At 41.5% G+C, this 20,059-nt stretch overlaps 1 protein-coding gene across 1 annotated transcript; it reads right to left on the bottom strand.

The window, feature by feature from the left end:
* Window positions 1–32: 32 nt before the first annotated feature.
* Window positions 33–17,215, bottom strand: LOC129811873 (F-box only protein 33-like). The gene is made up of 4 exons (XM_055863573.1): window positions 16,649–17,215; window positions 8,317–8,427; window positions 7,179–7,846; window positions 33–4,517 (listed from the first exon to the last, which is right to left on the bottom strand). Exons 1-4 carry the CDS (start codon window positions 17,074–17,076, stop codon window positions 4,252–4,254), a joined length of 1,473 nt encoding a protein of 490 aa, XP_055719548.1. The 5' UTR covers window positions 17,077–17,215; the 3' UTR covers window positions 33–4,251.
* Window positions 17,216–20,059: the final 2,844 nt, after the last annotated feature.

Raw genomic sequence — 20,059 nt, 5'->3', positions numbered from 1 at the left:
AAATTAAGCCAACATGAATAACAAAGCCCATGTTTGTCTTTTGTAATGCTTTTATTCACTGGTTTAAAAAATAACCATTCAACATTCAGCTGGTTTACCCAATATGTCACTTAGGCTTTTCCTTCTTTAGCTATCTTGCATCACTTTTTCAAATCAAAATTCTCTACACTTGGCATTTTCACACCTGCACCAGTGGATTTCCCATTTGCAGATGTACTGTACATATCCAATGCGCTCACTTGGACAGCTGTTCTGTCAACTATGTCTCAAATATTTAAACATTTAGCAAAAATGGTAAAACCACCTTAAAGCTTAAACGTTCATAAATAGAGCCCCGGAAATATGTTGCATAAGAGTATACATTATGTATTGATATATACAAATACGCAGTTATTTTCTTCCCCGAAAGCTTATAAGGACACAGCCTAGGTGTTCGCACTGCTAGTGCCCCATGGCCACTTGTATGACTTATTTTGCATTAAAATATCCTGATTTTAAACAAATGCACAACATTCATACCACTTAAAACTGGGGCCTGCTGGCCAGTCTCATAGAGACCATGTCTGTAACCCACGGTAGCCTTTGAAACAGAGTTTCGCTTCCAAAGAATCAAGATCTTAAAACAATCACATTGTTATTTCCATTTGTAAGTGACAGAAAAATAAAAGCCACTGGATTATATGCGTTTGACTTGGCTGTAATGCAAGCAAGCCATTAAGAGTTGTGACATGTTTTAAGCTCACCTCCCTCCTGACCCCCACAACAGTGAACTGTGGTATGATAGTGGTGCAGGTTTTTAATAATGGAATAAAACAAAACAGAATCCTCACCTCAGGTCTCTTCAAGCGTTTACGCTCTTAATAAGGCTGGTACGAGGTCATTTAGCTGTAGCTTTCGAAGCACAATGAGGTTCTACAGGTAACAGTTAACTCTGATGGACCTGCCCTCAAGCAGCTCACTGTCGCTATATAGCTTCCTCCTTTTCTACAAGAGAGATGAGGATTGTGATGGCATATAAAATGTCAAGAAAATAAAATAACTGTAATAACTTTTCTCCAGAATATAAAAATAAAATACCTCCACTGCTATGCCTGTTAACATGCAAAGTGAGACTGGGCTGCACAACCACTTCTATATGACTTCACACAGCAAACCATTTTTTCAGCAAAGACCAATTGTGCATCATTTACTGGATCCAATTACCCCTAAAAAAAATATTTAAATTAAAAAAATTCCTTTCATACAGACATTTGGCCATTTTCTGTTGGTTTTTAACTCCCCAGTGGAATGTTCCTGACAGGTCTCATAGCAGCGTACAGGGCTGAAAGAATCAACCAAACTTGATTTTATCTATACTTAAATGACATTCACTTTTCACAATGAAATTGGTGAGCTAGAGCTCTGTTGTTGACCAAGCCACAGCACAGCTGTGCACCACATGTGGTCCAACTTCACCCCATATTCAGTAGGTATATTTCTAGTAGTATTTGTGGAAGAGCAGTCATAGTAGTACTTTGTGGAAGAGCAGTCATAGTAGTACATTTTGGCTGATCAGCCATTGGCCCTGCCCTATGCCAGCACGTTGGCACTTCATAAGGGTCGTTTCCGACAGTTATCTTTGGCAGCTGATGCAGACACGCTGACAGACCGTTTTGTTGAAACCAGTGACTTGTTGGGAGAAAGATTCTTCCTAACTTTCATCATTTATCTTTTAGGTATGGAACACCTCATGGAAAGGTTGTTTCCTGCTCACGGGTGAGAAAGCGGTACACCATGCTTTGCTTCAAGCACACCATACACCCCCTTCTTTGATGTATGCACTTCTGAAACTTTACACACACAACCAGCCCCCACAACAACAAAAAAAATGCAGAAATGCTTTAAACGGTAGTGAAATGCTGTACTAGAACTGAACACACACAAAAAAAAGAGCAAAAGCTACACTGGATTTAGGCACAGCATTAGGATGTTTTACACATTGTAACAATTGTCTGGCATTTGTCATATTCTAACAAGGTCTTACACTACCCCTTTTCAGCATAAACAAGTTAACTCCAAATATAGAATATTATCTACATCCTTTTTGGTGTGGTACTAAAAACAAAAAAAGGTAAGAATCCCTCTGTTAACATGTATATAATTTCAATATTCCTTTATCACTTCTCATGCATCAACCGTCGATAGACTATGTAAGTTTAACCCAAGTGGAACCTTGCATGCAGGCACATATCTTACTGCCACAACTAAACAGGTTAGTAGTGGATCCCATAGGCTGATCGTTACATTGTTTGAACCATGGATAGCACACACCTTGCCATCCGATGCCAGCTGTTTCTAGGCAAACTTATTTTCCCCTCAATATACAGAACTTTGCATACTGTGTTTCTCTTCCTTGACTAAAATGGCTGGCTTTGGTAGTACCAATGAAAGTTATGGGCACGGAGGAACACTACAAATAGTAATAGCCGACCGACAGCTTCACAAATCACACAAGAACAAGAGAAACCTACACTCCTCTTTTCCAGACTGTTCCAACATCTCAGCAGTACAGAACAACCACAGGTCACCTATTCAAAGCCACACACACTACTGCGTTATCAGTCAAGACTGGCTCCCGAAGCTTTACAAGCAACAAAAAAAATATGGATATATAAGGGGAATTCTGGATAGCAGACAACTTTACACATTAAAAAGGTTGTTTGCTCAGTGGTAGAATGTAAATATGAAGCTATCAAACTCAGATTCCCTCTACTACTCTGAGCTCTAAAACGTCAAATACACAATAGAAAACGCCATTAAAAGTATTTTCACAGACGCACATCGAGGATGTTAACCTTTTTAAAAGTTAAGAGGAAACGAGAAGGCGTGTCTAGAAAAATAAAATCAACAACCTCTGGTATGCGTAGTGTTGGAAGAGCTCTTCCCACAGTATTAGTATCCAGTCACACCACCACGCACACTGGCCCGCAGATCAACAGAAAGCTTTATATTAAAAGAAAGCCTTCAAATGGAGACATTTACTGGAAGTGCAAAAATCCTGAGATTTGGAAGCAAGCAAGCAAACGCTTCCCTCCATCCAACGTTCAGCTGGTGAAACACTGTGGCCCTGGAGTCAGCCAACATAGCTGTGAACAAGAGAAACATGTGCAAGGAGTAGCTTTTTGCCATTGTTTAAACACCTTAATCTTAAAACAAATGTACGACTAAGTTTGTTTACCCCACATGGTAAAACGGGCAGATTGGATGGCAAAAACTACTGATACTAGAAAACAAGGGGTTTTCCAAGGCAAATGTGAAGAAAACGGCATTACACCGACAGACTAGCTGATTGTTTCATAGTATATACATCCTCATCATCTTCATATAATCATGTTTTGCCCACCTGAGAGAGGATTTTTCTGAGAGCAAACTGCAGCGTACGACTCGCAACGCTAACCCCTGACTTAAGTACTGCAGCAGAACGTAGGAAACTCTGTGTGGAAACCGATCATATCCCACCTCTGGGTTGAGAAGAACCAGCAGGATCTTAGTCCCGTAACATAGCAACAATATCATCTCCAAAACACAAAAGTAAAGAGCAGACAGGATCTTGCTGGGCTGGGGGGGGGGCCTAACCACACACTCCATCAGCACGGTCCCTCCCTCTGCCGGAAGACTACAAGACTAATCTCCCATTTTAAAAGATTTGCACGAACAAGTACACAGGATTCCATCATTGCAAAAAGCCAAGGTGGATTAACTTCTTAACTCAGCACTTGCTGACAGACAAAACACAAAGCAAAAAAGAAAACTTGCAATACAACTAACTAAGCTAGCTGTGTAGAAAAGCCTCCTTACAACACCAATCGCTCATTTAGCTACTAAACAAATATTCAACTATACTCTCCTAATCATAAGCAGGATATATATAGATAGATATAAATATAGAGCTAATACTGGTAAACACGGCACAAAGGATAAGTTCATGCTACAGAGAAGAAAATAAACACAATTAAAAGATAAACGTATGTAAATGAGATGATGATCTAACCACCTTATAGGTCCCAAGACAAACACTGAGCATGTGCAGCAGTCAAGACCAGACCAGGGTTGTATTCATTAGGTCATTCAATGGAAAACGTTTTGTAACAGAAAATTTGCGTTGCTTATTGGTGAAGTGGGGTCCCTCCTGTTTAGGTCTTGTTTTCTTTTGTTTGACGCCTAATGAACACGACCCAGATGGCTGCCCGGTCTGGCGGCTGCAGCTCTAGCCTACATGCCCAAGCTGAAGCTCTGCATCTCCCTGTGGAAGTGCTGGGTGGGCTCGCTGAGGACCAGGTTGGAGTCCATAGAAGGGTGCCAGACGCGCCCCAGGCCCAGCGACACCTCCTTCACCAGGTTGTGGACGGGGTCACCCTCCATGAAGACCCTCTGGTCTGGGTCGAAGTCAATGCTCTCCTCGGACACAGCCAGGACCTTGAGGCTGGAGCCACGTAGACGGGAGATGGCCACCAGGTTGTGGGACCACACAGTGTAGCCTGTAGTGTTCAGACAGAGGAGAATCACATTGAACGCCACTGTAGAAAGAACATACTGGATACTGAATGTAAAACAACTCCATTTTATCTGTGCTATACATATCAACATGCTGCCAATATGACCTCTATAATACACACACAAGACATTAGGGCTGTCCCCTAATTTTTATTAGTCGACCAAGATACTGTTCTTTCAACCAATCGATAGGTCAGTTTTAAAACATGTATTTTTCCATATACTGACACATCCTATGAGTTTTAATCAAATCAAATATATGCACTGAGCTTGTCTGATGTTTTAAGCAAACCATTTGTTGAAATAATTAAGACACAAATGACTAGAGGGAGTTTGACCGCAATTGATTTGATTGTGCCGGACCTGGCTCAGACATGCTGCGCTGTGTAATAAATAAATAAATAAATAATAATTTTAAAAAAGACAGCGAGTGACTGACTAGCTCCCGTTGTCTCGCTCTCCTCACTGCTGCATCGACACCACAGAACATCAACAGTGTATCGCGCTGTCCGTGTTGCAGAAGCTGCAACATAATTTGCCATCTGAATGAAAAATTGTGTTACCGAAATCCCTAATCCCTAAATATTCCCTATTCCCTCAACCCTTGCTCTCTTTACGTAACCAATAGGGCCTGACCTACAGCATATCATAATAGCATCAATAAATTGGTTAGAAACTCTGAACACGTGACAGCAAATTGGATGCAGAGGACTGACAGGTAAACTCGAAACGGGATAATGTTTACTTGTTGCTTACTGGTAAAGGGGAAGTCAGATGTGTGGAATAAATTTGACTAGTTGTGGAAAATACTGAAGATCAAGAAAAATGAGGTAAGGAGCAAGTGCTGAATGCATATTATGTGTCCCAAACAAGTGTTGTTAGATTACAATTTCATTTCTCTGACCGTTTGGAACAATGTAAACTACACTAAATACATTATAAGTGGACCAGAGAGTTGGTTGAAAATTCTTAACTTAAATGCATTTCAAATTATGAATGACTGATGACATGAATTAATAAATGATTGATTCATGCAGTAGCCTATTAATACTGCCCTTGACTTTATCCCCCCCGTTACGTTAGTCGTATTATAAAATTGATTAAATAAAAACATTTGCTCAGGAGTCTACTCACAATACCCCAAAAAGACAAAGCGAAAACAGGTTCTTAGAAATGTTTGCCCCCCCCCAAAAAAAAAATACCTTATTTACGTAAGTATTCAGACCCTTTGTCACACACCTGTTTATATAAAGGTCCCACAGTTGACAGCGGAGCTCAATTTCGAGTCTCATAGCAAAGGGTCTGAATAATTATGTAGATAAGCCATCTGTTTTTAAATTTTTTATACATTTGCAAACACTTCTAAAAACCTGTTTTCACTTTTTCATTATGGGGTAGTGTGTAGCTTGATGAGGAAAATGTTTTATTGAATCCATTTCAGAATAAGGCTGTAACGTAACAAAATGTGGAAAAAGTCAAGAGGTCTGAACACTTTCCGAATGCCCTGTAAGTACTGAAATATAGGCCTAAGTTACGATATTTATACTAGACAGGATGCGCTCTTAGACCTACAGCTCAATGGTGGTTATACAAGGCTGCTCTACTAAGCCAACTAATGAGAATGAAATAACTTATGATCATAATATTAACAATAAGAAGGAGATCAAGGAAAAAGTGCCAATTGTGCGCCGCCCTGTGGGACTCCCGGGCACAGCCGGTTGTGACACAGCCTGGGATCGAACCAGGGTCTGTAGTGACGCTTCAAGCACAGCAATGCAGTGCCTTTGACCGCTGCACCAGTTGGGAGGCTTATGGATGATTTATAAAGTCAGGCACAATTTTCTTGGACAATTAAGGCAAAGTCTGTTTTCTCATCTCTCCTAACTTCGCTGCTGCCTCCACTGCATTGTTCTCAACACCATGCTGGTTAACTATTACGCACTTAGCAACATGGTCTAGTAAAAGGCGCCAATTCAACAGTGTACTGATGTGTTTCAGAACTGCGGACAGTGACTACATTCAAAAGTGTGAGAGGGCGCATTTGTTAAAAATGTTTGATTTGTGTTGCACCATTGTTCTTACATAATATAACCATATACAGTTTCAGTAGCACATTTCTTAGACTGCTGGACTGCGTCATCCCCACGGCTTCCACAATGGATCAGTCCACTCAGGCAGATGTCTTGTACACCATGATTTTTGTTGTTGTTGTTGCTACTCGGTCGACCAACAGCCTATCGCCCAAAACAATCAATCAACCAGTCGACTAAATGGGGTCAGCCGTACTAGACATTTTATTTTACCTTTACTTAACTAGGCAAGTCAGTTAAGAACAAATTCGTATTGTCAATGACGGCCTAGGAACAGTGGGTTAACTGCCTTGTTCAGGGGCAGAACGACATATTTTGACCTTGTCAGCTCGGGGATTCGCTCTAGCAACCTTTCAGTTATTAGTCTAACGCTCTAACCACTAGGCTACCTGCCGCTGCACATAACATTACTCCCAGAAATAACCAGTAATAAATATTTCTATCAGAAAATCTTATAGAACCCATGCCACTGGAAATCAATAATTCCCATTAAAATGTTAGGCTACACTAAAAGAGTGGTGAGCTATGTAATGCTAACATCTGGGCCAGGCTCACCGTGGATGACCAATACAGAGAGGTGTACGCAGCGCCAGGCCAGTAGGACCAGCGGGTCCTCGTTTCGGTTGATGCCAAGGTCAGGGAAGCCGGTGTCATCCCTCATCAGGACGAAGTGGCTCAGGGTCTTGTTGTACTGCTGGGCAATGAGCTCCAGGGTTCCGTCTGTGACCAAGGTGGAGTAGCTGTCCAGGTGGATCCTCTCCAGAGGCAGGCTTGGTTTTAGCACCCTCAGCAGGTTCTGGCTGCACACATCCAGTGCCATCACGTAGACCCGCAGGTTAGCGCTGCGTTCAACCAGGGCCTTCCAGTCGTCCTCACTGGCGGTGCCATCGAGCGGCTTAGCCTCCAGAGCAGCACCGTTGAGCATCAGGGAGAGACGGTGTAGCGGAGCACGGTCTCCACCAGCCAGTAGGTGGCTCAACTCAGAGGTGAAGTCACAGAAGTCGAGGGCCAGGGAACGCAGGTGGACCAGCCGCTCCAGCTCCACAGGGGAGACCAGGCAAGGCAGCTGGTTGTCCAGCAAGCCGAGGTGCTCCAGGGAGCCTGCGCTGTGGTTGGACAGAGAGGCCAGGGAGCATGGGGTCACCACGCCCAGCATGAAGGCGGACGACAGCCACTTTATCTTCCTGCTGTTAGACAGAACCTCCACTAACAGCTGTTGGATCCTACCCCGGCCCAGAGGAAAACACAGAAAGAAAGTTTGAAAACTCTAGACATTTGTTCTGTTCCATTTCTGCAAATAAAGGCCTACTCACTGACAATGAATACATAAAAAAAACTGTATGGGCAGAACAGAGATCCTATTAAAATGACCTGTGTGTTCTATGTAATTATATGAGGCAGAATTTCAACTGAGGACAGTTTGTACTGTGATTTTGAATGATTGTGAACCTAAGTATTTTGCTGTGCGACCTCAAAGAAAAATCAGGATCCTAGCTTTATTAACTCAAATAATTTTCATTGTGTTCTTAAATTTCTTTATTTGTGCCGACATTTTTCAATTTAGGCGCAAACATGTTCCTTGTAAAAAAAAAAAAAAAGTGTAGAGCCCTGGGCAAAAGTGTAGAGCCCTGGGCAAAAAAAAAAAAAGTGTAGAGCCCTGGGCAAGATGTAGCCTTGCCTAAAAGCTACTCACTCTTTGATTTTCTTGCCTCCTTGGTCAACCTGCTGGAGATAGGCACTGTCCAGAATGCCCTCATCCTGAAGAATGCAGGTATCCCCATACAGACTCAGCTTCTGGAGATTTCTGAGAGAAGGAGCGAGAGAGAAAGGGTCGAGAGAGAGGGTGTGTGTGTGTGTGTGTGTGAGTGAGTGAGTGAATGAATGAGAGAGGGCCAAGAGAGGTGGGTGGGGGGCAGGGAGAGAGAGATATGAGCTTTAGTCAAAACCGGACACAAATCAGCCATAGTATGTTCTAATTGTGGTCTGCAACAAACACAATCAAACAGTATACATGTCCTCACCAATTTGCCAGAAGGCCTCTGACAATAAATACCTTTCAACATCACACACTGGTGTCCACCACAAACCTAGCGGCTAGACACCACAAACATGGCGGACTAAATTCCACTCCATGGTGACTTCCTTCACCATTGAACGGAGTTTGGTCCACTACCACAAACTCAGCTTCCCGCCTTTGATTGTGCCACTAAATATCCCAAACAAGTGTGTTGTAATTGAATGAACACTGGAATTACTTAACAAAGAAATGCCTCAAGACACCTTTAAGCCATCTCTGTGGCAGTGCAAGTGTAACTTTTCAGGACACAAGTGTGTCCAAAAGATATTAGCATACTGAAAGTACACGTTCGAAAAGACAGAGTTGCATATCACCAGGGTTGGGGAGTAATGGATTACATGTAGTCCATTACATGTAAGTAACTACGAAAAAAAAAAAAACTGTCATCCGTTTCCAGCAAAAATATTGTAATCTGGTTACAGACACTTTTGAAAAACTAGATTACTTTAAGGATTACATTAAGGATTACTTTTGAATTCAGAAAGGATGTTTGCGAAAAAGGGGAAAAAGGACACTTCTGTTCAATGACATTCAAATCAGCATTGAAAAGGGTGCAAGTTTAAATCTATTCAACGTGTGCGAGTCTGACAGTAAGTCAGAGACCACTATGACGACAAACCAAATGTCTTTGATGGATCGCGGGAAAACAGCAGGAATATAACGTTTGTAGGCTACAGTCCAAGCTACGTCTTCCAATGGTGTGACTGCTATCGGCATCCAAAGATCATCCAACTTGAATAAATGCTTGGAGGCGAGGATGACAGCAGGTGTAGTCTACAACGATAAAGATATCACTTATTGATATCTACATAGCAGCAGTGTGATTCACATCAATCACACTTGTGAGGCGTCTGAAAAACAGACAAGTACATTAGAGTGTCTAGTTTGAGAAACAGACGCCTCACAAGTCTCCAACTGGTTCATTAAATAATACCGGCAAAACACCAGTCTCAATGTCAACAGTGAAGAGGTGACTCCGGGATGCTGGCCTTCTAGGCCGAGTTATTCTGTCCAGTGTGTGTTCTTTTGCCCATCTTAATCATATTTTTATTGGCAGTCTAAGATATGGCTTTTTCTTTGCAACTCTGCCTAGAAGGCCAGCATCCCGGAGTCGCCTCTTCAATGTTGATGTTGAGACTAGTGTTTTGCAGGGTACTATTGAATGAAGTTGCCAGTTGAGGACTTGAGGCATCTGTCTAGTTTGAGAAATACTCTAATGTACTTGTCCTCTTACTCAGTTGTGCACCGGGGCCTCCCACTCTTTCTATTCTGGTTAGAGCCAGTTTGAGCTGTTCTGTGAAGGGAGTAGTACACAGCGTTGTACGAGATCTTCAGTTTCTTGGCAGTGTCTCACATTAAATAACCTTCATTTCTCAGAACAAGAATAGACTGACGAGTTTCAGAAGAAAGGTCTTTGTTCCTGTCCATTTTGAGCCTGTAATCAAACCCACAAATGCTGATGCTCCAGATACTCATATAGTCTAAAGGCCAGTTTTGTTGCTTCTTTAAATCAGCACAACAGTTTCAGCTGTGCTAACATAATTGCAAAAAGGTTTTCTAATGATCAATTAGCCTTTCAAAATTATAAACTTGGATTTGCTAACACAACGTGCCATTGGAAAACAGGAGTGATGGTTGCTGATAATGGGCCTATGTATTAGAGGTCGACCAATTATCATTTTTCAACGCCGATACCGATTATTGGAGGACCAAAAAAAGCCGATACCGATTAAATCAGCCAATTTTTTAAATTTGTAATAATGACAATTACAACAATACTGAATGAACACTTATTTTAACTTGATACAACAATAAAATCAATTTAGCCTCAAATAAATAATGGAACATGTTGGTTTAAATAATGCAAAAACAAAAAGTGTTGGATAAGAAAGTAAGTGCGCAATATGTGCCATGTAAGAACGCTAACGTTTAAGTTCTTTGCTCAGAACATGAGAACATATGAAAGCTGGTGGTTCCTTTTAACACGAGTCTTCAATATTCTCAGGTAAGAAGATTTAGGTTGTAGTTATTATAGGACTATTTCTCTCTATATGATTTGCATTTCATATACCTTTGACTATTGGATGTTCTTATAGGCACTTTAGTATTGCCAGTGTAACAGTATAGCTTCCGTCCCTCTCCTCGCCCCTACCTGGGCTCGAACCAGGAACACATCGACAACAGCCACACTCGAAGCAGCGTTACCCATGCAGAGCAAGGGGAACAACTACTCCAAGTCTCAGAGCGAGTGACGTCACCGATTGAAACGCTATTAGCGCGCACCCCACTAACTAGCTAGCCATTTCACATCGGTTACACCAGCCTAATCTCGGGAGTTGATAGGCTTGAAGTCATAAACAGCGCAATGCTTGAAGCATTGCGAAGAGCTGCTGTCGAACGCACAAAAGTGTTGTTTGAATGAATGCTCACGAGCCTGCTGGTGCCGACCATCGCTCAGTCAGACTGCTCTATCAAATCAGACTTAATTATAACACACAGAAGTACTAGCCTTTGGTCATTAAAATGGTCGATTCCAGAAACTATCATTTCGAAAACAAAACGTTTATTCTTTCAGTGAAATACGGAACCATTCCGTATTTTATCTAACGGGTGGCATCCTTAAGTCTGAATATTGCTGTTACATTGTATAACCTTCAATGTTATTTCATAATTATGTACAATTCTGGCAAATTAATTAGGGTCTTTGTTAGGAATAAATGGACTTCACAGTTTGCAATGAGCCAGGCGGCCCAAACTGCTGCATATACCCTGACTGCTTGCATGGAACGCAAGAGAAGTGACAATTTCCCTAGTTATAAGAAATGAATGTTAGCAGGAAATATTAACTAAATATGCAGGTTTAAAATATATACTTGTGAATTGATTTTAAAGAAAGGCATTGATGTTTATGGTTAGGTACATTGGTGCAACGACAGTGCTTTTTTTCCGTAAATGCGCTTGTTAAATCATCACCCGTTTGGCAAAGTAGGCTGTGATTAAATGAGAAATTAACAGGCACCGCATCGATTATATGCAATGCAGGACATGCTAGATAAACTAGTAAATCAACCATGTGTAGTTAACTAGTGATTAGGTTAAGTGATTGTTTTTTTATAAGATAAGTTTAATGCTAGCTAGCAACTTACCTTGGCTTCTTGCTGCCCTCGCGTAACAGGTAGTCAGCCTGCCACGCAGGCTCCTTGTGGAGTGCAATGTAAGGCAGGTGGTTAGAGCGTTGGACTAGTAACCGGAAGGTTGCAAAAACAAATCCTCGAGCTGACAAGGTAAAAATGTGTCGTTCTGCCCCTGAACAAAGCATTTAACCCACCGTTCCTAGGCCGTCATTGAAAACAAGAATGAGTTCTTAACTGACTTGCCTAATTAAATAAAAGGTGTAAAAAAATCTAAATATACAAAAATGTTTTTTTTAATTAAAGAAAACATTTTAAAAAAGAAAAAAAATAATCTGCAAAATCGGTTTAACTAATCCAAAAATACCGATTGTTGTGAAAACTTGAAATCGGCCTGAATTAAAATCGGTCGACCTCTACTCTGTATGCCTATCAGCCGTTTCCAGCTACAATAATCATTTACAACATTAACAATCTATTTCTGATCAATTGGATGTTATTTTAAATATGGACAATTTTTTGTCCAAAAACAAGGACATTTCTGAGTGACCCCAAACTTTTGAACGGTAGTGTGACACACAAACACGTCAAAGTTTTAAAACACCTACTCATTTAAGGGTTTTTCTTTATTTTTACTATTTTCTACATTGTAGAATAATAGTGAAGACATCAAAACTATGAAATAACACATGTGGAATCATGTATTAACTAGGGATGCACCAATATGACATTCCGATACCGATATTTTCCTTGCCAAAACACCCGATACCGATAAACGATATTGAACATTTTGGCGCCATTTTAAGCATTCTTGTACAGTTAAATAGTTGAAAACACACAATAAGTTATTTTGTTGGCATATACGTATATCCCCATTACCAGTAAAACAATCAAAACCTATTTCATTTATTGCTGTGCCATTTCGTTGTTCATTTGTTCAGTCGTTATATTCTCAACCAGGATTTCATCAAGCAGTGAAGTTTCAGCGCCGTCTGTCCGTGGCCTTTCTTTCTCGGTGCGCACTGTTACTGTGTCCTTTTCCATCTTGTCCAGCTGTGTCTAATATTTCACATAAACCCCGTTTGTCTGCATCGAAGTAGCGGTCCTTGTACCTAGCATCGAGCATGGTGGCGACACAGTAAAGAGGCTCAGAGAGAATGCCTGTTAACGAAGTAGCGGTTCTTGTACCTAGCATCGAGCATGGTGGAGACACAGTCAAGAGGCTCAGAGAGAATGCCACCGAAAAGCTTGTTCACAGCCTCTAGTAGAGTACTTTTGCACGTTTTAACCCCGCGGTCTGTGTTGGCAGTTTTGTTGAGCAAGCGTTTCAATGACATGACAGATGGTATCACGTCTGCTGCAGATGCAGTTGATGAGCTTATTTCTCGCGTCAGTTGTTCAAATGGCGCTAGGAGTGTGTTCATGTTTCCAAGTTTCAAACATGTTCTCAAATGCCATTGAAATGGCAGCAGCGGTATGAGAACCAGCACATTCTTGAGCATGCAATACAGCTTCTCAGTACGAAATCCTTGTCGACCCACTATGCTGTCAGACTAAGCGCGCTCATGGGGCTGACATAGCTGGTCCAACTGTCAGTCGTGAAGCTAAAAGCATGGATGTGCGTGTCAACAAAACTAACTCTAGTAGGGCAACATCTGAAAAATAGCGCCTACTTGGTAGTGTGCACCGGGGCTCGACGTGCTCGACCAGTCGGCAAAAGCAAACATCATCCACAACAGAGAACGGTTGATTGTGAAGGGCAATGATTTCCATTATCTTGGCGTTAATGGATTTTGCCTTTGAGTTGTCTCGCTGAAATGTTCTTACTCTTTCAAATGACTGCTGGACTTCAACTTGTTTAGTTGTTGGAACTGTGTGCTTAGTTTTTTTTCTGCTTTTGTTCTTAGTAGTTGCTGAATGTCTGGGGGTGATGCACTTTGAAATGACTAATTAGGTTTGTGGTATTGAACGATTTCACTTTCTCCTTGGGAAATAGCAGCACAAACGCTGCATATAGCCTTTCTGTTATCTTCCTTTGAAACTTCAAAATAGATCCACACAGCAGACATTGTGGGCTAGGTTAGGAATGCTGTGTTGCACGTGTAACGCTGTATTTTTCGTGGCGTCATTACACCGACGTTAAACTGGACATCGGGCCAATGCCGATGTTGGCATTTTTAGCTAATGTCGGCCGATTCCGATATGCTTACCAATATATCGTGCATCCCTAGTAGAAACCAGAAGAGTGTTAACCAAATCAAAATATATTTTATATTTGAGATTCTTCAAAGTAGCCACCCTTTACCTTGACAGCGTTACACACTTCGCATTCTCTCAAACAACTTCATGAGGTAGTCAACCTGGACTGCATTTCAATTAACATGTGTGTCTTCTTAAAAGTTAATTTGTGGATTTTCTTTCCTTCTTAATGTGTTGTGACAGAGTATGGGGGGGAGGGGTTATACAGAAGATAGCACTATTTGGTAAAAGACCAAGTCCATATTATGGCAAGAACAGCTCAAATAAGCAGAGCGAAACGACAGACCATCATTACTTCAAGACATAAAGGTCTGTCAATACAGAACATTTCAAGAACTTTGAAAGTTTCTTTAAGTGCAGTCGCAAAAACCATCAAGCGCTATGATGGTTCTACAGCTGCACCATTGAGAGCATCCTGACTAAGAGACTTGTTTGGGCAAAGAAAAACACACAATGGACATTAGACTGGTGGAAATTTGTCCTTTGCTCTGAAGTCCAAATTGGAGCTTGTTGGTTCTAACTGCCGTGTCTTTGTGAGATGCAGTGTGGTTGAACAGATGATCTCTGCATGTGTATTTCCCAATGTAAAGCATGGAGGAAGTGGTGTGATGGTGCTTTGCTGGTGATACTGTCAATGTTCGATTTAGAATTCAAGGCACACTTAACCAGCATGGAAACCACAGCATTCTGCAGTGATACGCCATCCCATCTGGTTTGGGCTTAGTGGGACTATCATTTGTTTTTCAACAGGACAATGACTCAACACACCTCCAGCTGTGTAAGGGCTATTTGATCAAGTAGGAGAGTGATTTAGTGCTGCATCAGATGATCTGGCTTCCACAATCCCTCAACCAAATTGAGATGGTTTGGGATGAGTTGGACCGCAGAGTGAAGGAAAATCGGCCAACAAGTTCTCAGCATATGTGGGAACTCCTTCAAGATTGTTGGAAAAGCATTCCAGGTGAAGCTGGTTGAGAGAATGCCAAGTGTGCAAAGCGGTTATGAAGGCTAAGGTTGGCTGCTTTGTTTGACACTTTTTTGGTTACTACATGATTCCATGTGTTATTTCTTAGTTTTGATGTCTTCCCTATTATTCTACAACGTAGAAAATAGTACAAATTTAAAAAAAACTTGAATGAGTAGGTGTTCTAAAACTTTTGACCGGTAGTGTATATCCATTGATTATTGAAGAATATAACTTAAATACCTCATGAGCTTAGTTCATCTGTCACACTCCATGAGAACCCAACAAAATATAAGCTTGTTTTTCACCAATGTTTGTAAACATTGGAAATGTAAACAAATGCTGGATCAAACTATTTTGATATCATGGATGGTCAGTTCTTGCATCAATAGCTCTGTCTATTAATCTGAGAGTGGTTTCATTTCTCCAGGCCCATCCCTGAGCTTTTTACCAAAAACAGAGGCGGGGCGACCGTTTTGTTATTGTTTCATCTGGATTTGCTCTTAACACAGCTGCATATTATGAATATATCAAAGTGTCACCAACAAAAAAGTAAACAATAGGCCTATAGCAAATGCAGCATATGGCATTCATTTTTCAAATGTAAACAGCACTGTCAATAGTGCTCAAAGCATGCCGTTCCATGAGCCCAGCATTTATTTTTCAACTCGAATCAATGAGCCCAATCAATCCTCCATGACAACAAAATCATAAACAGTAGGGATGGCTAATAAATCCTTAGTTTTGGGGTTATGCTCAAGTAAAACAACTTGGCTAATCTATACCTCCAAGTCCTATTCTTGAAGATCACGTAGTATAACATTTATTGGAATGACTGAACTTCGGTTATTAATGTAAAGATATAATTTAATCGTATTATTATTATGTAGTAGAAATCAATGGGTTAGAAGAGGCCTGAATAACCAACCCATAAAGTAAAATGTAGCATCCATATAAGGCCAGCTATGTAAACTATAACATTGATTTATCCTGCAATAGATATCGTTCAATTGGTAACATACATTTTTGCATTCTTCTTATGCATCTTAAGGGGAAGTCATCTAAAAGTAACTTAATGTAATCACATTACCGAGTTTGGGCAATCCAAAAGTCACGTTACTGATAACTATTTGGGACAGGTAACTAGTAACGGATTACATTTAGAAAGTAACCCACCCAACCCTGAATGACAGCATGCTGCCAATGTCATTGTTGACCTCAGTGGTTGAGCCTAGCTAGATTCCCCGAGCATGACCACCACTGCTGCAATGTTGTTCAAATGTCATTTAAAAAACTCCTTGCAACATTCTTCGCACAGCAAGCAGAAAAACAGACTTCAAACTGACATGCCTTTTCCAAGTAGTTAGATTACAGCTTGAACAGACTGAAAACCACACAAGCAGTATAACGTTAAGCAGAAATCGTTAGTGTAACCACATGACCCGATTACGTAATGATAGTTTGTTTATAGCTAGGCTAGCTACTTAACGTTAGCTGACTACGACCCAACAAACACTCAAATTGACATGTACGGAGTTGCTGACTCAATTTGCTTTAAACATATATTGAATAATTGTAGTAACTATCCAACTACCTGTTGTTTCGAATACATCCGAGCACACACAACACCTGTTCCAAATAGGTGATCATTGAGTCTTTCCAGCGATCAAGCAATTGAGGGTCGCGTTCTACAGGTTCTATCCTGCCCTCCACTCCGCTCAGTGGGCTTAGATATCCGTCCACAGGGGTAACCTCGAGATGTAGCTCCCGCACGAAAGAGCCAAAGTTCCTCATGAGAAATTCTAATCTTGGGGTCTGTTCGGAGCCAGAGCCTTCCCGGTTTGCACCACCTCCGACACGCAACTTCAGCTCCGTCCAAAGCGATGGGTAAAACAGACACTCCCTCCAGCGAGAGCACACGGACGAGGCCCGAAGCTTGTCACGGTCGGACAAGAATGAAAATATATGGACGATAAGCTCGCTAGGTAAAGCCATGGCTCCGACACACCCGTACAAAGCCATGGCGCAGACCACTAAACTACTGTATTAATCGCGGACAGAAAGTGTAAATATAACCGTTGTAAGATTGTGCGACAACAGTCCAGTTCCGGTACTCGCTCTCAGTAAAACTAAACAGCCAGCAGATTTGCGTTCAATACTATTGGATCATACCACTTATGACTACGTGGGGATGAAAACAATACTCTGCAACGTTCCACATTTGAAAACAGGCCGACATCATTTATGTTTAAGTTACATATTCATATGTTAGATCATAATTTGTTTAACTTATATTCATATGTTTGATATACTTTCATTTTCTGTAGAATATGTTGTTAATTTAGTTGTCATCTGCAAATATAGTTATTTTATCAAACCATTTGCAGTAGTGGTTTGGCCCAATTACTTATTTTCGCCATACCTCTCAAGTGCGCAAGGGGGGATCTTTTACTGCAGTTGAGTCCCCCACATAAGGGGGCATTTTATTGAATTCTCTGCCCACGACAAGACCACCTCGTTTTCTCTTTGCACACTCTCTTTACCGTTACAGTGTAGGATACCATATTATTGACCTAACTAGCACAGCCAATGCTGTAGAAATGTAAAAGGAATTATTTTTCAAGGACAATATCCAATAGCAGATACCTTCATCACATTTAGGGGTATTTGATTGAATGCCATATTCACATATTTGGTTGCATCCAACAATTTCTTATCTGTAAACTGATGGAATGGGAAAAAAGAACCAATCAAGTTGAGGCAGGAATCATGGTGTAATTGAATGCCGAGTTTGAAATGAGAAGTGCATCGTGTAGAGAAGGAGAGAAAATGGCATCTTTGGGCTGGATGGCCTGTAAGATAAAGGACCGGTAAAAAATGAGGAAAGTGGAACATATGAGGAAATATGGAGTGGGTGATTGCACAAGCCTGCAAGATCTGACGAGGGAGAAAATGGTGGACAAGGAGAAAAGTGGAACATGTTTTGAGTGAATATGGAAAAGAGGACCATACAGAACTTTTGGAAGAGCTACAGAAGGAAATTGAATGTGACGAGAGTGAGGATGAAGTACCTGCGGTGAAGACCGCCGAGTTGGAGCCTCGCCCCGATGATGACAAGGATGATTCCGGCCCAGTGTGGAGAGAATGGATACTTGTATTCTGGCTGATCCATATGTGGTTTCAGGTTGGATGGAAAAAGAGGTTTGGAACTGTTGAGTTGGTGAAAGTAACTCAACAGTGATTTATTGTGTTTCTTCCATCCAGAGGGAGAGGGCGCTCCGGACCATGCGATTAGGGACAAGAACTGTGACTTGCTTTGCTCTTCGAAGCAGGGCGCTGTTGAAAGGCGTGCTAATGGGGGTGGCATTAAGTATTGCGGAAGATCAGCTGAAATGGTAGATTCCTGGTGTCTGTGAGGCCCGCCCGTTTGGTGCGATGCAGACCTGGTGGAGAGCGTGGTGAAATGGAGAAGACATTGGCTGTTCTGCTGAGTTTTGATGCAGTCTTTGCACAAGACCAAGTTAACATGTGTTAGTTATCCCGTGAGAGTTTTTGTTCCAAAAATACTAGTGTTATAGGTGCCAAGCTTATGGGCATGTTGCAGCAGTGTGTAGGAGGGAGATTCCTAGATGTGAGAAGTGTGCAGGAGGGCATGAGATTAAGGAATGTGTAGTATCGGTGGAGAAAGTTGTGTGTGTAAACTGTGGGGGTGCCCATGGCACTGGAGATCGGAGGTGTCCGGTGAGAGAAAGGCAGGTTGAGGTTTCCAGACGTCAGAGTAGTACAGAAAGTGTCATATGCTGAAGCAGTGAAGAAAGTTGTAGAGAAAGATGGGTACAGGGTGAGAGATCCTGAGGGGATTCCTGTGAGTAGGCAGAGACCAATAGAGAGGGATGGGAATAACATGTGCTTCAGTAAGGTGAGGTTTCTTAGCATTCATAGCCATGGCTGTCAACTGTACTGTAGAAATGGAACATAAGTCACATAAAATAAAGGTGGTGGTGGCAGCTGCAGAGAAGTACTTAGGATTGTGGGGTTGTACTGCAGAAGATTTGCAGGGGGTGTTCTGTTCTCCCAGACCATTGGCCTAGAGTAGGATTAAATAGTGGAATGGGGTGGTGAGTTTTTTAGTGAGGGTTAATAGTTGGCAGGGTAATGTTCCTTTTTCCCAATTTTGTATTACCGGAAGTTAATGTAGGTAGGGCATGACTGGCCTCACACTCCAGTACAGTAGGTGGCAGTGTATTCCCGTAAAGGTTGGTTGCGATCCGTCAAACCAATACCGAAGAAGAATGGACAAAAGTAGTGGTGAAGAAGGGAATGAAAAATAAGTGTGGATAATTGAAGGGGATGATAGTATATCAGACAAGGATTCGTTTCTTGTTGGGATGCGATTTTTTGAAAAGGGTGATTATCTGGGAAATCAGTTTGGCGTCTCGAAGACGGTAAATTGTAGCCTGTCAGGAAAAGGAAAAATCAAATCAGAGTGACCAGGCGTGGGCTTGTCGTCCCTGATTAATTGTGCGTCTGAGGAACAGGGCAGTGGGCCTCACAAGAATCGAGTCACCCGAAGTATCATGCTTCAAACACCGGAGTAGGGGTAGGGCACCTGTTTTAAGGGAGTTATCTCTGGGTTGTCAATGGAAACTGAGGAAAATCTTGCGAAAAGAATCCCTTGCGACAAGAATCCCAGGTGTGGTTAGTGCCCGTCACTTGACCCGCATGGTGGATGGAAGAAAATGTGTTCTATTTTTTTTAATGATGTCACATATTTTTTTTAAATGTATTAAAATGTTTTCTCATCTATCTACACACAATACCCCATAATGACAAAGCAAAAACCAAAAAACCTTATTTACATACTGTAAGTATTCAGACGCTTTATTATGAGACTCAAAATTGAACTCAGGTGCATCCTGTTTCCATTGATCATCCTTGAGATGTTTTTACAACTTGGAGTCCACCTGTGCTAAATTCAATTGATTGGACATGCTTTGGAAAGGCA

Source organism: Salvelinus fontinalis, chromosome 15 (assembly GCF_029448725.1).
Source record: "Salvelinus fontinalis isolate EN_2023a chromosome 15, ASM2944872v1, whole genome shotgun sequence".
Classification (NCBI taxonomy): Eukaryota; Metazoa; Chordata; class Actinopteri; order Salmoniformes; family Salmonidae; genus Salvelinus; species Salvelinus fontinalis.
This window is presented reverse-complemented; position numbering and strand designations above follow the sequence as displayed.